At 37.5% G+C, this 21,797-nt stretch overlaps 2 protein-coding genes across 2 annotated transcripts; one reads left to right on the top strand and one right to left on the bottom strand.

The window, feature by feature from the left end:
* Positions 1 to 7,340: 7,340 nt before the first annotated feature.
* On the top strand, positions 7,341 to 11,965 carry synprb (synaptoporin b). Its single transcript, XM_008408761.3, has 5 exons — positions 7,341 to 7,493; positions 8,050 to 8,174; positions 8,971 to 9,169; positions 9,290 to 9,481; positions 9,563 to 11,965. Exons 1-5 carry the CDS (start codon positions 7,470 to 7,472, stop codon positions 9,932 to 9,934), a joined length of 912 nt encoding a protein of 303 aa, XP_008406983.2. The 5' UTR covers positions 7,341 to 7,469; the 3' UTR covers positions 9,935 to 11,965.
* A 2,894-nt stretch (positions 11,966 to 14,859) lies between these two features.
* LOC103464571 (green-sensitive opsin-like) lies at positions 14,860 to 16,867 on the bottom strand. Its single transcript, NM_001297458.1, is given in 5 exon segments — positions 14,860 to 15,398; positions 15,485 to 15,724; positions 15,825 to 15,990; positions 16,148 to 16,316; positions 16,404 to 16,867. Coding segments are annotated over 5 exon segments (1,059 nt in total). The 5' UTR covers positions 16,789 to 16,867; the 3' UTR covers positions 14,860 to 15,299.
* Between the last annotated feature and the right edge of the window lie 4,930 nt (positions 16,868 to 21,797).

The raw sequence follows: 21,797 nt of genomic DNA on the forward strand, positions 1-21,797 counted from the left end.
CGGAGCCTCTCTGAAGTTTACTGGGGAGCTCTTTGAAATATTTAAATGCCGGGCGCGTTTTTAATGTGAGATTGATGGAATAGGGTCAGTGTCAGCATTGCAGCTATTATGTAGCTGTCTCAGAAAAGGACTTCCCACCCAGCCAAGGATGACGTTTAACACTTTTCACCAGGAATTTGTTTGCATCCAGAGGGATCTGATACTTTGAGATATGTAATATGGAGCTATTGTTTATTTGCAAAAGCTTCAAAATGTATGGAGCCTCAGGGAATAAAAAAAAAGGTTTAGAGATGGAAACAGGTTCATGTTGTGCATGGCTTCAGGAAAAAATCTATTTTAAAGAATTTACAATCTACAAATCCTCTTATATAACCCAATCTTATACACCCACACCCAACCATTTTTAAATATATACATATATATTTATTTATTTCATCATGTTTCCTTTATGACATTAATCTCACATTGAATTTGTGGTAAAATCCCAAAAGACTCAGCAGGTTTTTCTCTATTCATAACAAAAAAACACAACTATTTCTAAAGCCTATATGTAGGACATTCATGGATGACTCCAGGCTACATACATTGACTAATTGTAAACATATTCATAGCTAAACCTATTCATCTTTGGTCCTGGTTACATATTAGGAATGAGTTCAAGTCCCATAAAGCAGGAAACAGAATCTACATTGGACAGTAAGACTGATACGTGGTACCAATGACTCTCACCAGATTTATGCTCATCTCTTCCCTACCAACAGTTTTCAGAGTAGAGAGGCGAGATGATGCCAGAAAAAGATTCATTAATAATGAATGCGGCGAGATGCTGGAGCCTCACCACTTTCACATGACAAAAAAAAAAAAAAAATCCCCTCAGCTGTAAAAGAAGCACAATATTCTGAGAAACTGCAGAATATGATTTATCCATAGATGGAGCTCGACAGCTGGGTATTTAACTCATCCTGCATGTAGGACACTCATTTGTCAACCGTACTCTGCAGCGAGGAGAAACATCAAATGCAGTGAGAAAGAAGGAAGAGAGCATAGCTGCAGATTGATTCATTTTACCTTATTCAGAACAGCTCAGTACTGCCCCCTGCTGGTGGAAAAACCCGCACTAAACTACTGCTACAGAGTAATTAGGAAAGTACTGTGTTAACGTGATTCTTTGTGTGTGTACAAAAAAAAGGAAGGCCAAAGTCATACATTTAGTGCAAATTATTGTCTCTTTTAATTTTACTGAAAGAGTTTCTGATGCCTGTCTGATAAAACATCCAAGAAGGTGGAGGAGCCAGAAGTTGTAAGAGTTGCATTATTTTTCATTAATATTATGGTCGTGGAACTGAAAAGTCTAGGTGAGGAGAAATCTCCTGTTTTCCCCACTGTAGATAATTAATTTATAGGGGGCCAAATGATACAGGATCTGAAATAAAACTGAAATTGTTTTTATTATTTCCTTTTAGCTCCTTTTTATTGCTCCTCCTCTGAGTAAACAGTGTGGAAATAAAGCACTGCTGCAGATGCTCAACTGGATCTTGATCTTGACTTTCACTGGGTCCTTTTAATTAAAAATGGAGGTTGTTATTCACTAGTGGTGATGGTGGTGGGAGTTTGTCCTGTAACTGGTGGGTTGCTGGTTTGAACCCTCGTTTTGTCAGTGTCTGTTGTGTCTTTGGGCAAAACACGTCACCCATCTTTATAAACTATTGTGTAACAGAACAGTAATGGTAAGATAAGTACAGCACATCTACAGCTGATTGTCAAAAACCAAAGGAATGAGCTAAAATTTATTTTTTGAGAGACTTACAGAAGTCTTTGTAAGTCTCTCAAAACCTTTGGACCAGGTTGGCTCTATGAAAATATGAATTTATTGCTGCTTGAAGAGATTCTACTTCTGTGCATACTTTTTTTTTTTTTTTTTTGTACAATTTGGCTTGGTTTTCCTGGATTTGGTGCAAATTTCGTTGCTCTCAGTTTCACAGTAGAGCAAGAAAAAATATAGCGGGAAAGAACAAAGCACAATAGGTCTGGACCTTTTTGCACACTGAAGTAAACGAGATCAATGAAATAAAAAAATGACATTAGGAAGATCCTCGTCTTGTAAAGAAGAAGATCAGATTATTCATATTTTTGGCCACACCTGGGGCTTGGCGAGATTCATCTTTCATCTCATCAAGATTGCCACATCAGTTTAATGTCCCCGTTAGCCCCAGGCATTAAGAAAATGGGTATTAAAAGAGTTCTCATGTCATCTGCCTTCAGTTCCCCTCACTAGGTGTCTGTCAATCCCATCAAGACTTTTAAACACATTCAATATGACATGTTAAGTCTCAGGCCGTTCTGTCTGATTCCACAGAAAAACTAATCTACTTGACTTCTTCCAGGTTACTGTGCTCATGGGTTCATATTTGTTTTGGATGTTATTTACCTACACTCCTTTTAGACACTTTTTGATTCAGAATAAATGTGTCAAAAGGAAGACAATGGTGGTTTGCTGGTTTGAAGCCCAGATCTGTCTCTTGTCTCAGCCGTTGCTTCCTTTGGCGAAGCTCTTCTCCTGCCTCGGTCTCGTAATTTCAGCATCAGCCTGAAGGATTATTTATAACATTTTTTATTAAGCAATCCTTTTATCACATGAAAATAAAACATCTGCTGGCAAACTTGTTGAATGTTTTGGTGGTTCCTGACTTTTGATTCTGAATCTATTTGGGTATAATTAAGAAAATACTCTGGAGAGAGAATAGTGTCTGAGGTTGATGGGGGGAGAAATCAGAATCTTGCACTTTGCATTAAAACCACACACCAAAGTCTAGCATACGATGCAAAAATAAAATAATCAATTAGCGCAACAGAATATAAAGAGTCCATCTGGTTTGTTTCGGCTCTAGCTGGGGAGTAATCAAAAGTGATTGATCAAAAATGTTAAATTTAAAAGCATACTTTGCTATAGCTCTTTGATGTTCTTTTCAGGCTTGTAGTGCTGAAGGAAAGAAAAGCTAGAGGTACAGTATGTTGTTGTCAAGCTATCATAATCAGCAAAAAAGTAACAGTTGGATTGTGAGGGATTTACCCCCTCCCTAACAGGTGCTGTTTTTTGTGTACTTTATATATTCTAATTTATTTGGGTAAATGTGTTTGGGGAAGTAACTTGATTTATTTACTTGTTTTAATCATCTTCTCATCTCTTTGAGCTCACCTGGTCATGTGTTACCATGGAAGCGCGCCCATGAGCAGTGCTGACAAGGACCTGGTGTTTTCAATCAGCCTCATTGGGAAAATCCATTGTCTGAGAGGGAGGAGAGATGTATTTTTGATTTTGTTTGGATCCAGATTGCTATTGTTTCTAGTTTTGTTTGAGTTAATAGTAACTGTGTAGACATTTTTTAGGAATAGCTTAGTACAAATGTTTGTTCTTTCTTTCTAGAAATATGAACGTCTCCACCCCTCTAATTAGTCCTGGTGGAAGCCAATCCCTTAAAAGCCAGGTGGTTCAGATGAGAAAGAGATTCTCCCTCTTCTTGTTTTGACTAACATGCTGTGCTGTAAAACTGAAGTGTGTGAAACTGAAGATAAAAGAAAAAGTATTGATAGCTCTAAAACTGCTGGTTCCAGTCTGTTTTCTTTTTGATCGCAAACTAACATGGGTTAATCAGATTAATCTATTTAATGTAGGGCTAGTCTGTATATAAGGTAAATAGAAAATAAATGCAAGTCAAACTGATATGATCTGCCAGAGTTGAGCAGAACTAACCTCGGATTACAGCACTTCAGGTAGAAGCTCAGATTGTTGTAACAGTTTGGGATTTATAAGGTTTGGTGATGACCTTTGGAGAAGAGCAGCACGTATCCTTAGCACTGTTTAATCAGGTTCAGTTATTGTGATGTGTCTTAAAGTTGCGAGCTCTTCGCCCTGACGTGTTCTTTTGTAACCTTTTCTGGGCTGATTAGCAGTAACGCTCCTTGTTTTTCAGAGTTCCTGCCACAGATCCATTTGCTTTAAATCACAGCGGGCGTCCAGTCCCATGTAATTACCGTCATAGCGATTGAAAACAATAAACCTAAATTTCATCTGTAAATAGCCTGCTGATCCTGATGCTTACGTAACGTCATCCGTTCAAGTGTTTTGTCTCAGAGCATTCCTGTTTTGTGCCAAGTTAATAAAATGTAGAAGGATTAAAAGAATTCTTACCACATCATGATATGAGCTGGATATGTCTTTAAAGGCGTTTTTTTTGTTGTTGTTGTTTTTTTTTTGTTTTTAATCAAATCCTGTGGTAATACTTGTAATTACTTCACAGTCACACTGGCACCTGTGATTAGATCAAATCAAACTGTTGAAGCCTCTGCCTTTACCTCCTCACCCTGCATCACCAGAAATCAATCACAGAGAAATATAGATTGAAGTCATGAATATCAAAAGCACTTTGTAGATGTTGAAACTCCATTAAGAAAAACCGCCAGATATTTTAGATCTTATGAATAGTCACATTTAATCTTAAAATTATTCAGTCTCCTGAAATATTTTGATTTCAAATAATTTTCTTTAAATCAATGTTAGAAAATGAGACCAACATTTCTTAAAAGATAAAGCGATGCAAACAGGACATGAACACTTGTTACTGCATTGACTTTTTTTGAATGGCATGATAAATAATCATCTTTCATAGCTCATCTTTAGCAATGAGCTGCAAGCCTTTGAGGATGGAAGGTCTGTTTACCATCACTCTAATCTTTAGCTAACTCCACAGATTCTCCGTCAGCTTCGAGGTTGTTCCACTTGAGACCTCTGTCTTTTTACTAGTCAGAAAATGTTGGAAAAATTAAGAGAACTCCAAATATGCCAGAGGTATGAATTTTGGCCATAAATGAAGTTTAGCAGATTATAGAGCTTCAAAATCAAGAAGGTTTTGTGTTTGATCTTTCTGCTTGAAGTTTGCATGTTGTCCTGTTTGTTTGTGGTTTCTTTCTCCAGCTTCCTCATTCAGTCCAAAAAACACAACTGTTGATTAGACTCTTTAAATTATCCTTAGATGTGAAAGACCATGGTTGTTTGTGCTGTGTATCTCTGTGTTACCCTCTTGCCCAATTGCCCCTGGAGGAGAGGTGATGGCCCTGCATGGACAAGTGGATACAGGTGAAAATGTAATAAAATTAAATGTATTTATTCATTCTATTTTAGTAGTAAAACCCTACTTTGATATGCAGTCTCATTTGCAGGGGTTGACCTGGCCAAGACTGCCATCAGTGCACAAAGTTTTATTAAAAAAGACAACATATTTAACTCTAAAAGTGAATCGTAGTTGGTTTAATCTTCAGAATTAAAAACTGAAACACGTAGGCCTGTATGACCCACGGACTCTCTTCTTACAACCTTCTGGTTTTGTTGCTGCGCAGCCAGAAAGATTTTTATTTCTTAACAGTTGATGTGCAACCATGCAACAGGGTATTGTTTTTACGACTGAGAGATGCTGACTAGCATCTCAGAAGCTCAAATAATGTATGAACTATGACCCCAAAATTCCAGAGGAGTTCAAAGAGATACTTCATGGATGCAGAGCAGAACCAAAGAGCAGAGAGGGGCGGAGGAGGTTCAGATCATCTCCTCCGTCTATCCTAATGGGGAAGAATCATATTCCAGACTCCAGTGTCTCTTTGTCCAACCGTATGGTCAGCCAGACAGAGATTTAAAGATTAGGTGAGGTGGATTGCCAACACTTAATGGTGCCATGAAATATTGTGAAATATTGGCTCTGCTGATTGGAAACTGAGCTGTTATCATGTCATGATATTTGTGAGACTCTCTAGAGCAGCAGTACTCAGATTCATTGCAAGATTAACTGCTACAGGAAATACTGCCTGCCCACAACATGACCACCCAAAAACACATCTTTGAACATATGAGTCACTATCACATTTAATTTTTCTTTGGAAAAAAACTAAATATTTTTTTGGTCTTAAACTGATTTGAAGTTGAACAGTATATCGTTCACCTGAAAAAAAGTCCTGTGTCTTTAAATCTTCCATCCATCCATCCATTTTCTTGCACCCTTTTTCCCTCAGTGGGGTCGGGAGGGTTGCTGGTGCCCATCTCCAGCCAACGTTTCGGGCAAGAGGCGGGGTCACCCTGGACAGGTCGCCAGTCTGTCGCAGGGCAACACAGAGACACACAGGACACACAACCATGCACACACACACTCATACCTAGGGGCAATTTTGGAGAGGCCAATTAACCTGACAGTCATGTTTTTGGACTGTGGGAGGAAACCGGAGTACCCGAAGAAAACCCACGCATACACAGGGAGAACATGCAAACTCCATGCAGAAAGACCCCAGGCCGGGAATCGAACCCAGAACCTTCTTGCTGCAAGGCAACAGCTCTTCCAACTGCGCCACTGTGCAGCCTGTCTTTAAATCTTTTAAAATGCATTTAAATGCATTCACTGAGACCTATGTATTACTCTTAGGTCAATTTGTGGATTATTTATAAAAGAGGGAGGTTTGAAATGGTTTCTCACAAAGATTTGTCCTGACTTTAGGTAATGATATTAAATAGGAAAAGTGGAAAAGGCAAATAGCAAATAGACGCATGAATTACCAAACATCATGTTCAGGCATCTTGGCTTCAGCTTTGGTCGAAATGCAGGCACAAGCTCAAACATGAATGTGTAATACAGATTTTTCACCAAAAGAGGTCAGCAAGATACTTTATGACAGACAATGCTGTTAACATGAACTAATCATTATACTATACACCAAGACATTTTCTAGGAAAACATAGAGAAAAAATCTTTGAAATTTACCCCAAAAAAATGGTTGTAGGTGCATATTTGATATGCAGTGATAAACTGTTTGAAAAAACATAAAATTGCATTAAGCTACTTATAAAGGGCTCCCAATTAAAACTTGAGTCAACTTAATGCTAAATCTGACAACAAAACCATTTGTTTTGCATAAAAAATATGACCATGAATTAATTAGATACAAAAGCGTAACTGTTTTGATTATGAATGTCAAATATAGATCTAGTGTTCACTGATGTCTATTTACACGCATCAGCTCTGTGCAGCCTGCAATAACTCTGTGACCACCCAAATTATTTATATGAGCAAAATCTGTCCCAGATCCTCGATTTGTTTCATGTTGTAAATTTAGCCTCTTTTTTTTTTTCTAGACCAATTTTGCAACAGAGCTTCAAAAAAGAAGATTTTTGGTTCTTTTGTAGTCCAGATAAAAGAAAATAACAAACATTATATTTCACAAATATTTGCCTTAAGTTGCATTTAAGAGCATTGATGATTGAATGCAGAGTTTGACCTCATCTCCAGCTCCTCCTCGGGGGAGACAACCCCTGTCAGCCCACCCCTCTCTGCTGGAAGAGTGGCTTTGGTTTTCCTGTCTGCATCAGTTACATCTCAGCCTGATGACTACAGCTGCCGGCGCTGCATGGAGTAAGGCTCTTTGGTCTTTAAATGTGTATGGTTATATTTGCTCCGGTAAGTTCCCCTTTCTTTATTCCTTTTCAAGTTTGTTCTGATTATTGACTGTAAATCTAATTATTTTTGCCTTAGATTGCAAATGGCAAGACTTTCACATGATGATATTCTTTTTTTTTTCTTTCTAATAGTGTGGCATAGATGACGGAAGGCATTTTTCTTGTGTTAAAAGTAAAACAAGAAGTAAAAAAAAAGTTGTTGACTCAGTTTCATCTTTACGTGAGAAAATGCTGTAAATGTGAAGACAAATCAATGGTAGAGTCCAGTCTTGGTGCTACATGAACAAACAGATTCTGACTCTACTGCTGTGGGCTCCCTCTAGGGCACAGTACGCAGCTCTGTTAATTATCTTCCTTCCTTTAAATTATTCAGGCTTTGTTTTCAAACTCATTTTGAACTGCAATAATCTCTCACCTGATTTATTGATGTGCATTCATTATGCAGCAAGCTCACACAATCAATTGGTGCTTCAGAAGAATCCATTCACAGAAATCACCATCAGACAGATGGTTACGCTTTCAAAAAGTTTTTTTTAAGCATTTTTTATTTTTGATAGATTTTTGCCATTTGTGCATTTGCCACCTGCGGAGGATACCATGGCTATCTTCAGGTTAAAGTTGACTGCTCTGCCCGGAGACAGAACAACCTCAGCATCAATATTGAGTTTGGCTATCCTTTCAGGTAAATCAGGATTTTTTTTTTTTGGGCGACTCTTAAAAAAAGAGATTTATCTTGAAAACAAAAGGATCTTAAAGTCGAGGAGACATAAAATTATTAACAAACTGTCTTAGATACAATCAACCAAAAACTTCAAATATTTATGTACTCTTCAGAATTTGGAGCAACAGTGTCTAACTATAAAGTTTTGCAAAGCAACTAGAATTTAGTTGTCCAGTTTAGCAGAGCTGCTCTCTGTTGAAGCTCACCCAGTTTTAAACCAGGCTGAGTGGGGATGCCGACCCACTTTAGCCTCTCTAGGTCTTCAGTGCTTCTTATATAACTGTGCTCGCAGTGAAAACGGTCCCCTCAGCTGGTCCCTCACGCACGTTTTTTAAGCACGTTGCCATTTTAATGCAAGAATTTTAGGCAGTGGAAGATGGAAATCAAAGTAGTGCTTTGACAACACAAGCTGCATCAATAAATAACTGACGGCAGCAGGGGGGACAGAAGTTTGTTTTATTTTATAAAGCTAAAGTCATCAGGATTTTGGTGTTTTTTGTTTTGGGCAGGGGTGCATTTTTTAATAATATTTTATCTCAAATGTCACATTTCAAAACAATCACTGTTGCACATGCACTGTCGCCATTCTCCTTACCTTTTATGAGAGGTTGGAACAAACATAATGGGTTAGTCTAAATACCTGTGACTTGCTGATTCATTATTCTGGTATCTAATGAATATTCTGGTATTCATTATTATTACAGAGTTAATGTCACCCTTTACTTGTTGCTCTCAACCGCCTCTTTATGTCTTGCAGATTGCAGCAGATCCACTTCAAAGCTCCCTTATGCGACACAAGCAGAGAGGAAGTTGTTTTCCTCAGTGGCGATTTCTCTGCTGCAGCTCAGTTTTTCGTAACTGTGGGCGTTTTGGCATTTCTGTACTCCTTCTTTGCAACAATTGTCTACGTCTACTACCAGAACAAGTATCTGAAGAACAACAGAGGCCCTCTAGTGGTCAGTGACGTTTGATTTCAACGATCAGTTGAATCGGGAGCGTTGTGTTAAAGTGACACTAATAAGTGACTTTTGTGACTTTCTTCTACATGTGTGTTTCTGTCCTGAACAATGCAACAGGATTTTCTTGTCACTGTTACCTTTTCTCTAATGTGGCTGCTCAGCAGCTGCTGTTGGGCTAAAAGCCTCACTGATATCAAGGCGGCCACGAACCCAACAGAGGTCCTCCTTCTCATTGCTTCCTGTAGAGAGACGGAAAATAGATGTGCAACCACGCAGGAACCTCTCTGGTCTCGTCTAAACACTTCCACTGTAGGTATTTAATCACAAATGAAACTGTCTGGACGTGATAATTCACTTACAACGGTTCCTTTTTTTTTTTTTTTTTTCCAGGTTTTTGGTTTTCTTAATGCAATCCTCTGGTCTGGAAACATTTGGTTTGTCTTTAAAGAGACAGGCTGGTACAAGACTGGCCAGAGATACCCAAGTAGGACTTCTTCCAGGAAACGATCCAGTGAAATGCGAGAACGACTCTACAGCGAGTCCAGCTTTGACCAGCCAGATGACGATTTTGGCCCTTTCAGACAAGACAGCTTCACTGAGTCAAGAGGGAACTACAACAAACAGTTGGAGAGACAAGCTAGCATCAACCAGTCGCAAGTAAGCTTCAGCTTACCAGAGACATATCTGGGCAAAGCAGTGATTTATGAGAGAGAGAATAAAGTAGCTTCTCAAGGACCTGTGATTTTTGTTAATGAGATGTGACCTTAACATAATGTGAGCTAAAATAGTGCTGTATTCTTACATTACTACTCACACAGACAATTAGAAATCAGCTCATTTTACAGATGCAGGAGTTAAAATTTGTGTAATACAAAAATATGCTTGGAAAAATGCTAAGTTTAACGGTTGTCAGATTTGAAGGACAAGGTAAGGTCAGTAAGTTCTGGGCTACAGAGCTGTTTCTGTCTGCTTTACTGAAAACCCATTAATACAGTAAACCCCTCCAGGTAATAGAAAGATAAAAAAGATAAAACCAAACTAAAAAGAATTAAAGTTCATCTCCATTACTCTTTTAAACAAAATAGCTCATTAATTAATTTATTTTTTTTTGCATACACAATGTCATGAGACGATTTTATGTACAAGATCTCTGTGAAAGCAATCAACAACTCTCCAAAAAAGGTCTAACACTTTAAAATAAATCAAAAATGATAGCAGACCTGTCACTTTACAGTCTTTAATGTCTTATTAGGGAATAACCCCATCAGCATGGTTAGAGCTACTGATTGTAAGCATATGTCCCATGTATTTTCTCTATATAGAAAACTGTAATATTTCCAAATAAAAGTCCCAGATGGAATTACAATCTTCCACAAGATTGTAATTCTTTTACACTATTATACAAGGAGCACCACTCTATATGGTGATCATTGTGGTGGTAAAATCTGAAATAAATCATAATTTAAAAAAAAAGATAAAATACCTCAATGATACTTAAAATAGCTCAAAGAAGCTTTCTGAGACTACCACAGTGAAGGGTGTTATTATAAACTATTATTATTATTATAACTTTTTATGGGGCATTCACTAAAAAATAAGATAGTTTTAATGTTTGGTTTGGTCAGCAAATGAAAGATTGTGTTAGTCTATCCCTAGTTGGCAGATTTGCTGTCCAATGAAACAAAATATTTTTAACGCTAACTTTTTACTCAACTTGCAATAAGGCTTTTTAACATTGTTTTCTTTTACTGACCTTCAAATTACAACTTCCAAGTAATCTAGTTGTTTCAGATTTCTTTGAGTGTTTTCCAAAATATTTAAATCTACCCTAAAAGTTTCCCCTCAATGTGCCTTTCTTTGAAGGAATCTTTATTTATGGTATACTTTTCAGGACTTTTAAAAGGTAGTTCAGATTTGTGGTTTGAATCTTTAAGATTTTTTTCTTTTTTTTTAACCACTGAATATTAGTTCAGTTTATGTAAAAGCATTTTATTCTTTAAATGTTGCATTTGGCCTGTAAATGCCTGAAATGTTTATGTCAAACTCCAAAATATTTCCCCCGGCAGAAAAAAGGAATACAAAGCTAGAAAGGACTTTGAACAGACTATCAGAAAGTCTAATGAAATATTGATAAAGACTGGTTTTAAAAATTGTAAGAAAGTCTATCTCTCTGAGATTGAAAATACAAAGAAATCATTGATCTTTGTTTCATCACATAATCTTTAGAATTGTGTTTTAAAAGTTAATATTCCTGGATGTTCCATTTGTATTTTAGGTCAGGTGATATGGTTTGTGTATGAAAATTGCAGTATCAGTAGAAAAAAAAGTTTAATGTGTGATTGATGTCTATGATTTGGCATTGAAATTTTGTGTGTTGGTGGATTTCTTAATATTTTACTTTGTATATCTCCTCTGCATCCTTATTTGGACATCTGAAATGTTGTAGTTCTCTTGATTGCAAATCCTGTAGTTTTTTTTATTGTTTAAGTTAATTGAAGGTCAGAAGTAAAAAGATAAACCCTTGTACAGTAACAAGAAGTCAGGACTTTTGTCTTTAAAAAACCCGCAGTTTTTCATTTATTTGAAAAATTAAGAATAATTGTTATTTTATCTTGTTTTACATACTCATTAAACACTGATTAACATTTAGATTCTAATTATACTTTGAAGCAGGTGTTAATGGTTTCGTCTTATTTGATTTTATGTGAGAATGCATTGCTGCTCTTTACTTCTGTGGTAAATGAATCAAGGAGATTTGATGTAAAGTCTTAAACAATAAATGTGAGAAGTTTACATTTGAAAGCCAAAATGGACACTTATTTTCTCGGAGATGCCAACTTTTGTCAAAGGGTGTATTGCAGAATGTATTAGCATTATCTCGACTACAAGGCCAGAGGGATAATCCCACCTTGAATCTATTTTATCCTCGTTAAGTACGTTAAAATAATACGGGCCAAATTCCTGACACCGCTTAGCTCCTTGACTGTCACAGATCTAAATCTTTAAATGTGACAATGCACAAAATTCACACTGAATGAGTTTAGGTTGAACTTCAAGACATGAAAATGATGGCTAAACCGATCAAGCAGTCACAGACACTCCCACAGTAACAGTTTTTCCTATATAGAAGGTCCAGCATCATGAAATAAACAGCTCAATGACTTGTTTCCTCTGTAGTGTCTGATCACTACCACAAATGTAAGACACAAAGAGATTCTTAACATCTCTCAAAACTAAAATTTATTCAATTAAGATTCCTTACACTGCGACAGACTGGCGACCTGTCCAGGGTGTACCCCGCCTCTCGCCCGAAACGTTGGCTGGAGATGGGCACCAGCACCCCTCCCGACCCCACTGAGGGAAAAAGGGTGCAAGAAAATGGATGGATGGATGAAGATTCCTTACATTCTTTGCAAAATGCTTTCCCCCTCTCTCCTAACTCACTTGCCTGTTTGACAACTGTAAAACAAAGGCCACTAGAGCTGAGGAAACCTCAAAAAGATCAGATAATCAACTGCACACACACACAGCAAAACAAAAATTCAAACACAACTTTCACTTAGGGTTTCGGTGCAGAGTGCTCTAAATAAGATTATTACCTAAGCTGAGAAAGTTGAACTTTTATCAGTTTTTTTGCGCTCTCTGGAGTTTAAAGAAAGGTATTTGCATCTAATGTGGAGTTACAAATGTCTAACTATAATGCAAGGCAGAGCAGTTTGGGATGGAAAAAACGAAGAGAGATTCAAGGTTTCGAAGTTTATCATATCAGAACAACGTCAGCAGAAGCAAAGTGCTTTGTTTTGATCCTTATTGCAAACAACTAATACTCTGGCATAAAATTATTTTAACTTCAGTGAACCAACCCAGCTGTCCAGATAGAAAGGAGTTAGTTTGAAGAGACAAAAGGTTCCTAATCATGCCTAGGAAGGAAACAAAGACCATATCAAAAGCTGTGAGGTTTTGCTGTGAGGGGAAAGCAGCAAATCTCTGGAATGACTTCAAAAAGGAAAAGCATCTCCCAACGTCCATTGAGCATGCAATGTATGCATTTTTGTACCACCTTTATTTTCTGCTTTAAAACTGTAAGAAATACTTTATTAATTGTCACATAAAAGCTTTATTCTTAACTTAAATGCTTTTTGAAATAAGGAAACTTTGACCCATTGAGCACTTCGTTCTGTTCGATTGATTTTTTTTGGAGAGCTGCCCAAACTTTAAATTTCTGCCTATGATTATGAAATAATAATAAAAATTTTCTTAATATGTGTCCTCAACATAAAGTTAATATGGCACATTTAATTATTTATCAGACTAACTTAACCCAAGATTACTTTTCCTTTAGAACCATAAGAAATTTGAACCTCTCTAAATGTATCATTACATAACCGCTCCGCTCCTAAAACACGGCAAACCACAGAAAAACGCTGCAGCTACCAGAGCAGTGATTTTCTTCTATCCTGCCTCACAGCACTGATTTTGCCTAGAGATTTCCCTCCATGCATCCCAGAGTTTGTTATTACGGCCCCTGCATGCAGCCCATTCTGTCTGATCCAAGCAATTAGAACAAAGAAAGGCGACACTCGCCTCTGCCAGCCCCCTGACAGAGAGACTAAGCACACACAGGTGTCCAGAGCAGGCTCTTTGAAGAAAATTACAGTGCATGTGGCCACAGCATGACAATTAGTATCGGGTTATCAGCTGGAAATAAAGGGGTACATCAAGATATAGATGGTTCGCTGGGTAAGAAAGAAGTGCATGTTAGAAAATAATTAAACCCTTTAGATCTGTTTCTCAGTGTAGACTGCTGCGCAGATTTTGTAGATAGTTGCTGCAGAGCATGAAGCAGATGTTACTGTTACTTTCAGATGTTCCACAATGTGGAACATATTCCCCACAGTAGTGCTGCCAAAGGACATGTTTTCAGTTTTGGTGGGAACCTCCAGGGGGCACCATCTGGTTGATATACAAGCTGAAAGCCCTCCAACAGACATTGCACCGGTAAAGTTGCAAGTTGTGTAATTCTCTTTATTTATTTAGTTGTAAAACCATGCCTCGTTTTTTTTCTGTTATTCATTTTATGTTGTTTATGATGTCATATTGCAAAGGTTTTATGTCAGCGTATAGCTGCACATCAACAGCTCAACCCCAGGGGGGCGATATAACACAGCATCCGATGGAAAACACATGAGGTTGTTTGTACTTCAGGTCTCACAGCAAATTATCAATTAATTTATTTTTACAGCATCCCATAGGCCTTTCTTCTAAATCCTCTCTTGTTCTTAATATCTCACCAGACATTAACCACAAAGGAAATGTTTATGAACTGAAACTTAATGAGATATTGATTCAGAATTTATAGGCAGAGACTTAAATTTTTTTTAGGAAAAAAATTGTATGGTACTTATGACATACCTCTAAGTACTCAGTTGAACAGTCGAAAGTCTTACATACAAATTATTTTTGAGCAAGTTAGAACTGAAATGATTAGACTGAAATCAATAAGAAATTATTTTCTGCTGCAATGCTTACAATTAAATAACCTTTATTTTCTGAAACGTGTTTATGGTTTAGCTTAATAATGTTTTCTATTGTAAGAACCTCCAAAATCAGATTTCAATAAACAGACCACAATGTTTATTTTGATGCATGTATTTATTATCTACTCAACACTATGTATTTTTTTTTTGGTTTGTTTTTCCACAAAATGCATAAAAATAATTCCACTGGTGCTCCAGTAAAACATGTTCCCTCATATAATTACAAGAAAACGCCCCACACACTTGCTTGAACATTCAGCAATGAAGGGTTTTCAGAGGTTCACAGCCTGTGTTTCTGTAGTTGAGGTGTACAGAGAGATCCCAGTTCAGCCACGCATACTCACACATACGTGCTCACGTATCATACACACATTCACACAGCTGCTGTACAAGATAAACTCCAAGGTAAAATTTACACTTGGTGCTTTGCACGCGTAACCAGATGAGACAGAATTCCTTTGTCCACTGTTGTTAAATCCATAAATTTATTTGGCAAAAGTCTCTCTCTTTTGAGTGGACTATCAAAATCGGAAAGCAATTATTCAGGAACTTGTCCACAGACTTGAAGACATGATTAAGACACATGGTCCTTAAGCAGCAGTCGAGACTTCTGTCTTGCTCGCTGAAACTGAGGTCTCGTCCTCCACCATGCCGCCCATTCCAATAGTGCTGAGCATGCAGTTACGGAACTGAAAGTCAGAGAAAGGAGAATATTTAAGTACTTGCATATAAATACATAAAAACATAGGTTGCGGCGTCTGTAGAATATGCCAACCTGTTTGTTCATCAGGACATAGATAACAGGATTGTAAAGGGCTGAGCTCTTCGCAAAGAAAGCAGGCAGGGCTGCAGTCAGAGCCGTGAAAGCCGCTCCTTTGTTCATAAAGATCCAGCCAGCAAAGGTTGCGTATGGCGTCCAAGCTACCAGGAAGCCCAACACCATCAAGACACACATACGTGTTACTTCCTTCTCGGCTTTCTGTGTGGAAGCCGAGTCCTGCTGCTGAGCTGCGGCCTACGGAGTTCAGTAAGGCAAGAGGTAAGAAAACACTTGTGCAACTCTTTCAGTGAGTTCATACGAAGTTGGAAGAAAACTTGTGTAAAACGTCACTTACAGCTTTGACTGTCATGACGAGGCTTCCATAGGTGAAGAAAATCAGGAAAACAGGAATGAAGAAATGAACAACAAACATGTAGATGACATAAGATTCATTGTTGAATCCTGGAGCCAGGGTGTAGTAGTCAGGTCCACAGGAGCACTGCATGCCTTCTGGAAGGTACCTGTACAACATATGAAACAATAAAATTAGGTTTTTATTTGAAAAAGACGGTAGTTAATATGTTCATTTATGGTGATTCACTTCTGTTATTTTATTTGTAGTAAATTAAGAGCTACAGAAACCTCGATTAAATCATTTTGAATCAAGCAGAGGTTTACCTTGACCATCCAAAAAGTGGAGGTGCTGCACAAGCAAGAGCCATGATCCATGTGGAAGTAACTCCAGCAGCAGCATGAGTTCCAGTGAATTTGAAGCTGCCCATAGGTTTGCACACAACAATATATCTCTCAATAGCCAGAACAACCAGAGACCAGAGAGCAACTTCACCTGCAGACAAAAAAAACAACTTATTATGTTACTAACTGTAGACAAACCACATGATTCCTGATCCATTTTTAGTTGCTTTCATCTTACCTCCAAGTGTTGCCATGAATCCCTCAATAGCACAGAAGGTGGGTCCAAGAATGAAGTAACCATTAAGAGCAGATGTGATGGTGATGGTGAAACCGAAGGCGCACATGATGAGTCCGGCCACTGCCAAGTTCACCAGGATGTAGTTGAGAGGCTGGCGCAGCTTTTTGTTCTGAGCCGTTACAAACAGCGTCAGGCCATTGATGGGAGTTCCAGTGCAGATCAGGAAGAACATGTAGAAGGCTAGGAGCTTGTAGATCATTGGGTCCACCATGTAGTATTGCGGGTATTCAAAGGGACTTCTGACGATGCCGGTTTTGTTGGACAACGGGATGTAGAAGTTTTTTCCCTCCGTGCCATTGGGCTCATATCCACCATCCCAAGCCATCTCTAGTTTCCTTGTGAGTGGGAGATTTCACTGCTAGAAGTGCCAAAAGCTGCGGAGTGGTAAATGCCAATCCTACACTGGTAGTTAAGGTGGACGTGGATGTTTTATACCTCCTCCGAGTTATCCCCACATTAGTAAAATTAGATTACAGGAGGATTGTGAGGAAGTGACCAGCTCAAATCTGACGGATAATTGACTTTAAGGAAGCACCGCAGGGTAATGACCTTAGGGTTAAAAGTCTCCCTTCTGCTTGACATACAGTCTACATTTCCTGATAAATTGCTGTCCTTCTTCTTCAGTCTTACTCATTCTTGGAAGTTGCTGCTTTGCAATGCATGCCTTATTTCGAAGAACCAGAAATTACATTTAAAAATGGAGATTAAAAATGCCACATAGACATGTTCTTTATTGATTTCATTTACACATAAATTTAAAATATGGCACACATATCTTTATAGGCTTACTATGAAGTTTGTTGTAAAATTCTTAAAGATGAAGCATGACTGATAAAAGTTTGATATTTTGACATACATTGCAGAAAAGTTTATTGAACTTGGAAATTTTACTGACTTGCCGCATAAGTCGTGTTCTTTGAGAGACAGTATTTTTAGACAGTAAAGGTTTGTCTGAGTTGTTCAGCTGAGCTAAGCAGCCGTGACTTCGCATTTTTAATCCCCAGTGAGCACAAACTCAGGAAAGACTGAGGGATCAGACAAAGTCCAGCTTCACCCAAACATGCGCTCCTCATCCAGTAATGAAGGAAGGGGACGTTTTGTCCAATGGCTTTATAAACTGTGAGCTACTTGCTTCTTATAACTAAGAAGATGTGATACATGCACATATTTATATAAGGGATTGTGTATTCACAGATGTCATCGACCTACATTTGTGCTTTATTGTCAAATAATATAGAACTGTAATTAAATCTTTAATTTTAGGAGTGTTGCGTTCTCCACGTTTAACGATTTTGTCTGGTTAATTTGTTACCTTTCAGAGGCAGAAGGAGGCCAAAGCATGTCCTAGCTACAATGCCATGAAAAAGTGCCCCTGTACAGGTTTCTTCTGTTGTACTTTTACATCATATGTAAATGTTTCACGTCTTCAAACTAAGTTCAATTTCAATCAAGATCTTCTTTACTCAAACCAACCTGGCTTTCGTGATAAACTATTTTTCATCCTTTGGAAACACATCCACTGCTGGGATTATAATAAAATATTTTAAAAAGTACAATATTTAAACAATTGTGGTATGATTACATGCACATCCAAGTTATCCTCTTTACCACAGCATTATGCACTGCACACAAACAGCAAGAAATGATACCAAAACTTCATATTGTTTTTTGTGTTTTCCCTGTACACAAGAAAACAAACAAACAAACAAACATGGGTACAAATATATTTAATCACCATAAATAACTCATAACTAATTAAATAAATATCAAGTTCAGCCAACTGGATGCTATGAAAATGTGACAAATGAAATCTCAAAGTGACGTCTTTAGAATAAGTAGCTTTGAGCTTTGCATATTGCAAATGCTGGATGGCAATTATTGCTAATAAGTGTGAATAACAATGTAGAATCAGTAGGCAATTTGTTTATTGCATAGGGCCATGTTGGTATGAATAGGGCTTTTTTTCCCCATAGTACAAGTATTATTATTTTAAAAATGCATTTCATATTTACTTTGAAATTAAAATTGGTTTGACAATCTGAAGTACTTGGGCGTAACCAAAAAGACCCGAAGAGATAGTCAGATTATTTGATCTCAACCAATAGCGTACAAGAGAGTCCTGCATGCTAATGTCTAATCACCTTTGTTTAAGAAATACTTTAGCATACTATAGGTCATTGAACCGCAGCTGTTTCCCTTAAATCTGTTATATTCCAAGCATTCAGACTGACTAAATACAACTAATACTACTAATAATACTACTAAATACAGGGAAATATTCTCTATTTCTCTGTATACACTGGGTAATAGAGAATTTAATCCAGAATTTGAGGCCTAAAACACCTTCTTTTGTTTTCCATTCTCTCCATTTTATAAGCTTACACTTAACTAATTATTGCTATGTTAAGGTACCAGGATTGAACAGAAGATATCACCAGAAAAACCAATATAAAGCCCAGAGGACTACTCAACAAGATCACTTTAAACTTTTTGAAAGATTAGAGGTCCGTCTGCTTTAAAAAAAACAACAAAAAAAACAAATGAAGAAATTAGAGGTAGCTTTGTCTGTTTATATATATATATATATATATATATATATATATATATATATATATATATATATATATATATATATATGAAATATGAATATATGAATTTTACTTTGTAATTTCACATTTTTCTTCAGAAAGTCATCACACCATCGCTCCACAATGTTTTTACCAGTGTTGCACTGAGAAGTAGCTTGTATAACAAGCTCAGCAGATGCATAGTTCCACCAGGTGTTTGTTTATTGCTGCTAGCTAGTCTGAAAGAACTGAATGGGAAGCTTGGAGACTGGTGGCGCTGGGTTCACCCAGGCATTTCACACAGCTGAACGGCTGTGTGAAATGCCCGGCAGATTTTTCAAACACGCATGAAAGAATCAAGTCAGCACTGGAGGTATGTTTTTATGAGGGAGTGCTATTTTAACATGATGTAAAGCTCAAAAAGAGTTGATTTTATATACATTCACCTATATTACTTAGTAGGTGAATCCACCGTTGTAGGCTAATGGGAGACATAAATTGCATGTCAGCATTTCAACCATTAGTTCATTGTCTATTCCCGCTTTGCCCTGAAGCTGTTGCGGGAAATCTGGTGTCTATCTCCAGCGGTTGTCTTGTGATAGGTGACTGATCGCCAGTCCATCATTGGACAACACAGACGTACACAAGACAAACAATGCCAGCACTCAACTGGAGTAACAGTTTTACCGCCACTGTTTTGGGACTGTGTAAGGATGCCACAGAGGACTCATGCATATATGGGTAGAACATGCAAACTTGTAGGTGCACAGGACAAATAACCATTAACGCACACACTGACACCTAGGTACAACTCAGAATGACCAATTAACCTAGTCTTGCTTTAGCTCCATGAGAGGAAGCCAGAACCCAGAAATGAAGAGAGAAATGCAGAAAGATTTCAGACCAATATTTGAATCCAGGGTCTTCTTACTGCAAGGCAATTATGCCACCAACTGCACCGTTGTTCAGTTTTATTATTTGCTCAAAATAATTTTTTTCGGGGAAAAAAAAAACAATTATGCTTTCATCTAGAGGTAAACACAAAATCACAGACACTTTTATCAAATGAACCCTGCACTTTACTTGCCACTTTAGCTGCCAAAGCAGTCACTCAGACTCAGCGTTGCCAAACTGATCTCACAGTCTCTTTTCTCATTAAACATAGGGTGATCAGGTAATAGGTGTTCTTAACCACTGATGTGTTGATGTGAAAAACAAACTGCCCACTTCTTACTGTAAGCTTTTGATACATCATGGCAAGGCCATTACAGGACAAGGGGATACTAAGGTTAATCCAATCAGGTCAGAGGCAGTTATAGTTTCTTCAAGCAGTGATGGAGACCGAGAGTGTGAATGGTTGGAAAAGACCTAACATTAGATCATTACTAAATGAATGTATAAATAAATACTCTTCTACAAACATCTCACTTTAAATGACAATCTAATGAGTTTTATTTGAAAAGAAAAAGAAGGCATTAATCGCTAATTAATCAGTCAATATATTTACATGACAAGTCATTCCAGCAGTCTGAAATTCTGAACCTTTGTCTTCTGCATCACATCTTCTTAGAACAGCAAATCGACCATAACTGTTCCTGTCTCTTTAAATTTCTGCATCATCAGTGTAAAGTTGCACATGTTAGTAAAATTTATGTTACATTATTTTTAACAAGTACTTATGTATCTAATAAAATGTGCCTATTGAACTTGTTTGACGAGTGTTAATAACACTAAAATCTGCATATTAAGTCCAGTACTTGATGCACAAATGTTCAATATTTTGACTCATAAATACAATTTCTTAGATATTATATACACATACAGGAAAATATAGCATTTTCTATTGCTTTATTACCTCTTCTGGGCATGAAATTTCTTTTGTAAATGCAATGGAGGTAAGCTATGAAGTAACTAACTCAATAAGTTGCATTTCATACATACAGGCGAGACCAGGGATTGGTGTGACCATTCAAATATTTCAGTTTGTAGCTTGGAGCTCTTGTAAGTCAGTGCATTGACAATTTAATGCAAAGTACTTACATGTCTCCTCTGCTGTTAAGTGGCAGAGCTATTTTTTCTGCAACAAAAATAGTAATTACATAGTCTGGTTTCAAACACAAAGAGCGAACTGTTGCAATTAACTCTGTACTCCGGGTTAGCTGTAACATACCCCGAGGTGATGTGTAGCACAATAAAGTAAGGATACTGACAAGCACTTAGCATTCAGGTGCCACGTTCATCTGTTGAAAGATTTTGAAGCAAACATAACCTGAATCGGGGATGTTCAACCTTCACCGTTCAGGATGGAGACGGATTTCTGGGTACAACTGGGCAAAATGTTTTGGATTGAAGTGTGTGTATATCAGCTCCAGAACGAAAGTAAAAGACCTTCAGAAGATGCTGGTGGAAGCTGGTAAGAGAGTTTTCAACCTCGAAACAAATCTTGTCGTCCAAACCTACATATAAATATTTGCGAGTGCAAACAGAAACAGATGTTTTGTTTTATGTTTTCAGTGCCACATGACTGAATTGTCTGTTAAAGCAATGGTGAGTCCATTTCAAGTAGCTGCTGACAAGCTTAATGAACTAAAGTGCTGCGATGCAAATAATGGCTTTCTCATTAATGACCACTGCAGCTGCAAAGGCAGGTAAAGTTGTCTGCATTTCAGTTCTTTATTCACTTCTAAAAATACTCTTTAGTCATGTTGTTGTGTTGTCAAAAGGGAAATGGTCAAGGTACCGTAAGAGCCGATAACCTCACAATTTA

The sequence above is a fragment of the Poecilia reticulata genome, chromosome 5 (assembly GCF_904066995.2).
Source record: "Poecilia reticulata chromosome 5, P_reticulata-male-v2, whole genome shotgun sequence".
Classification (NCBI taxonomy): domain Eukaryota; kingdom Metazoa; phylum Chordata; class Actinopteri; order Cyprinodontiformes; family Poeciliidae; genus Poecilia; species Poecilia reticulata.

Bases quoted from the DNA above. Each gene is read 5' to 3' on its own strand.
- synprb (XM_008408761.3), top strand. From the start codon at position 7,470: ATGTGTATGGTTATATTTGCTCCG. The intron at 7,494-8,049 runs GTAAGTTCCCCT...TATTTTTGATAG, and splicing joins GTATGGTTATATTTGCTCCG to ATTTTTGCCATTTGTGCATT. The intron at 9,170-9,289 runs GTCAGTGACGTT...ACAATGCAACAG, and splicing joins ACAACAGAGGCCCTCTAGTG to GATTTTCTTGTCACTGTTAC.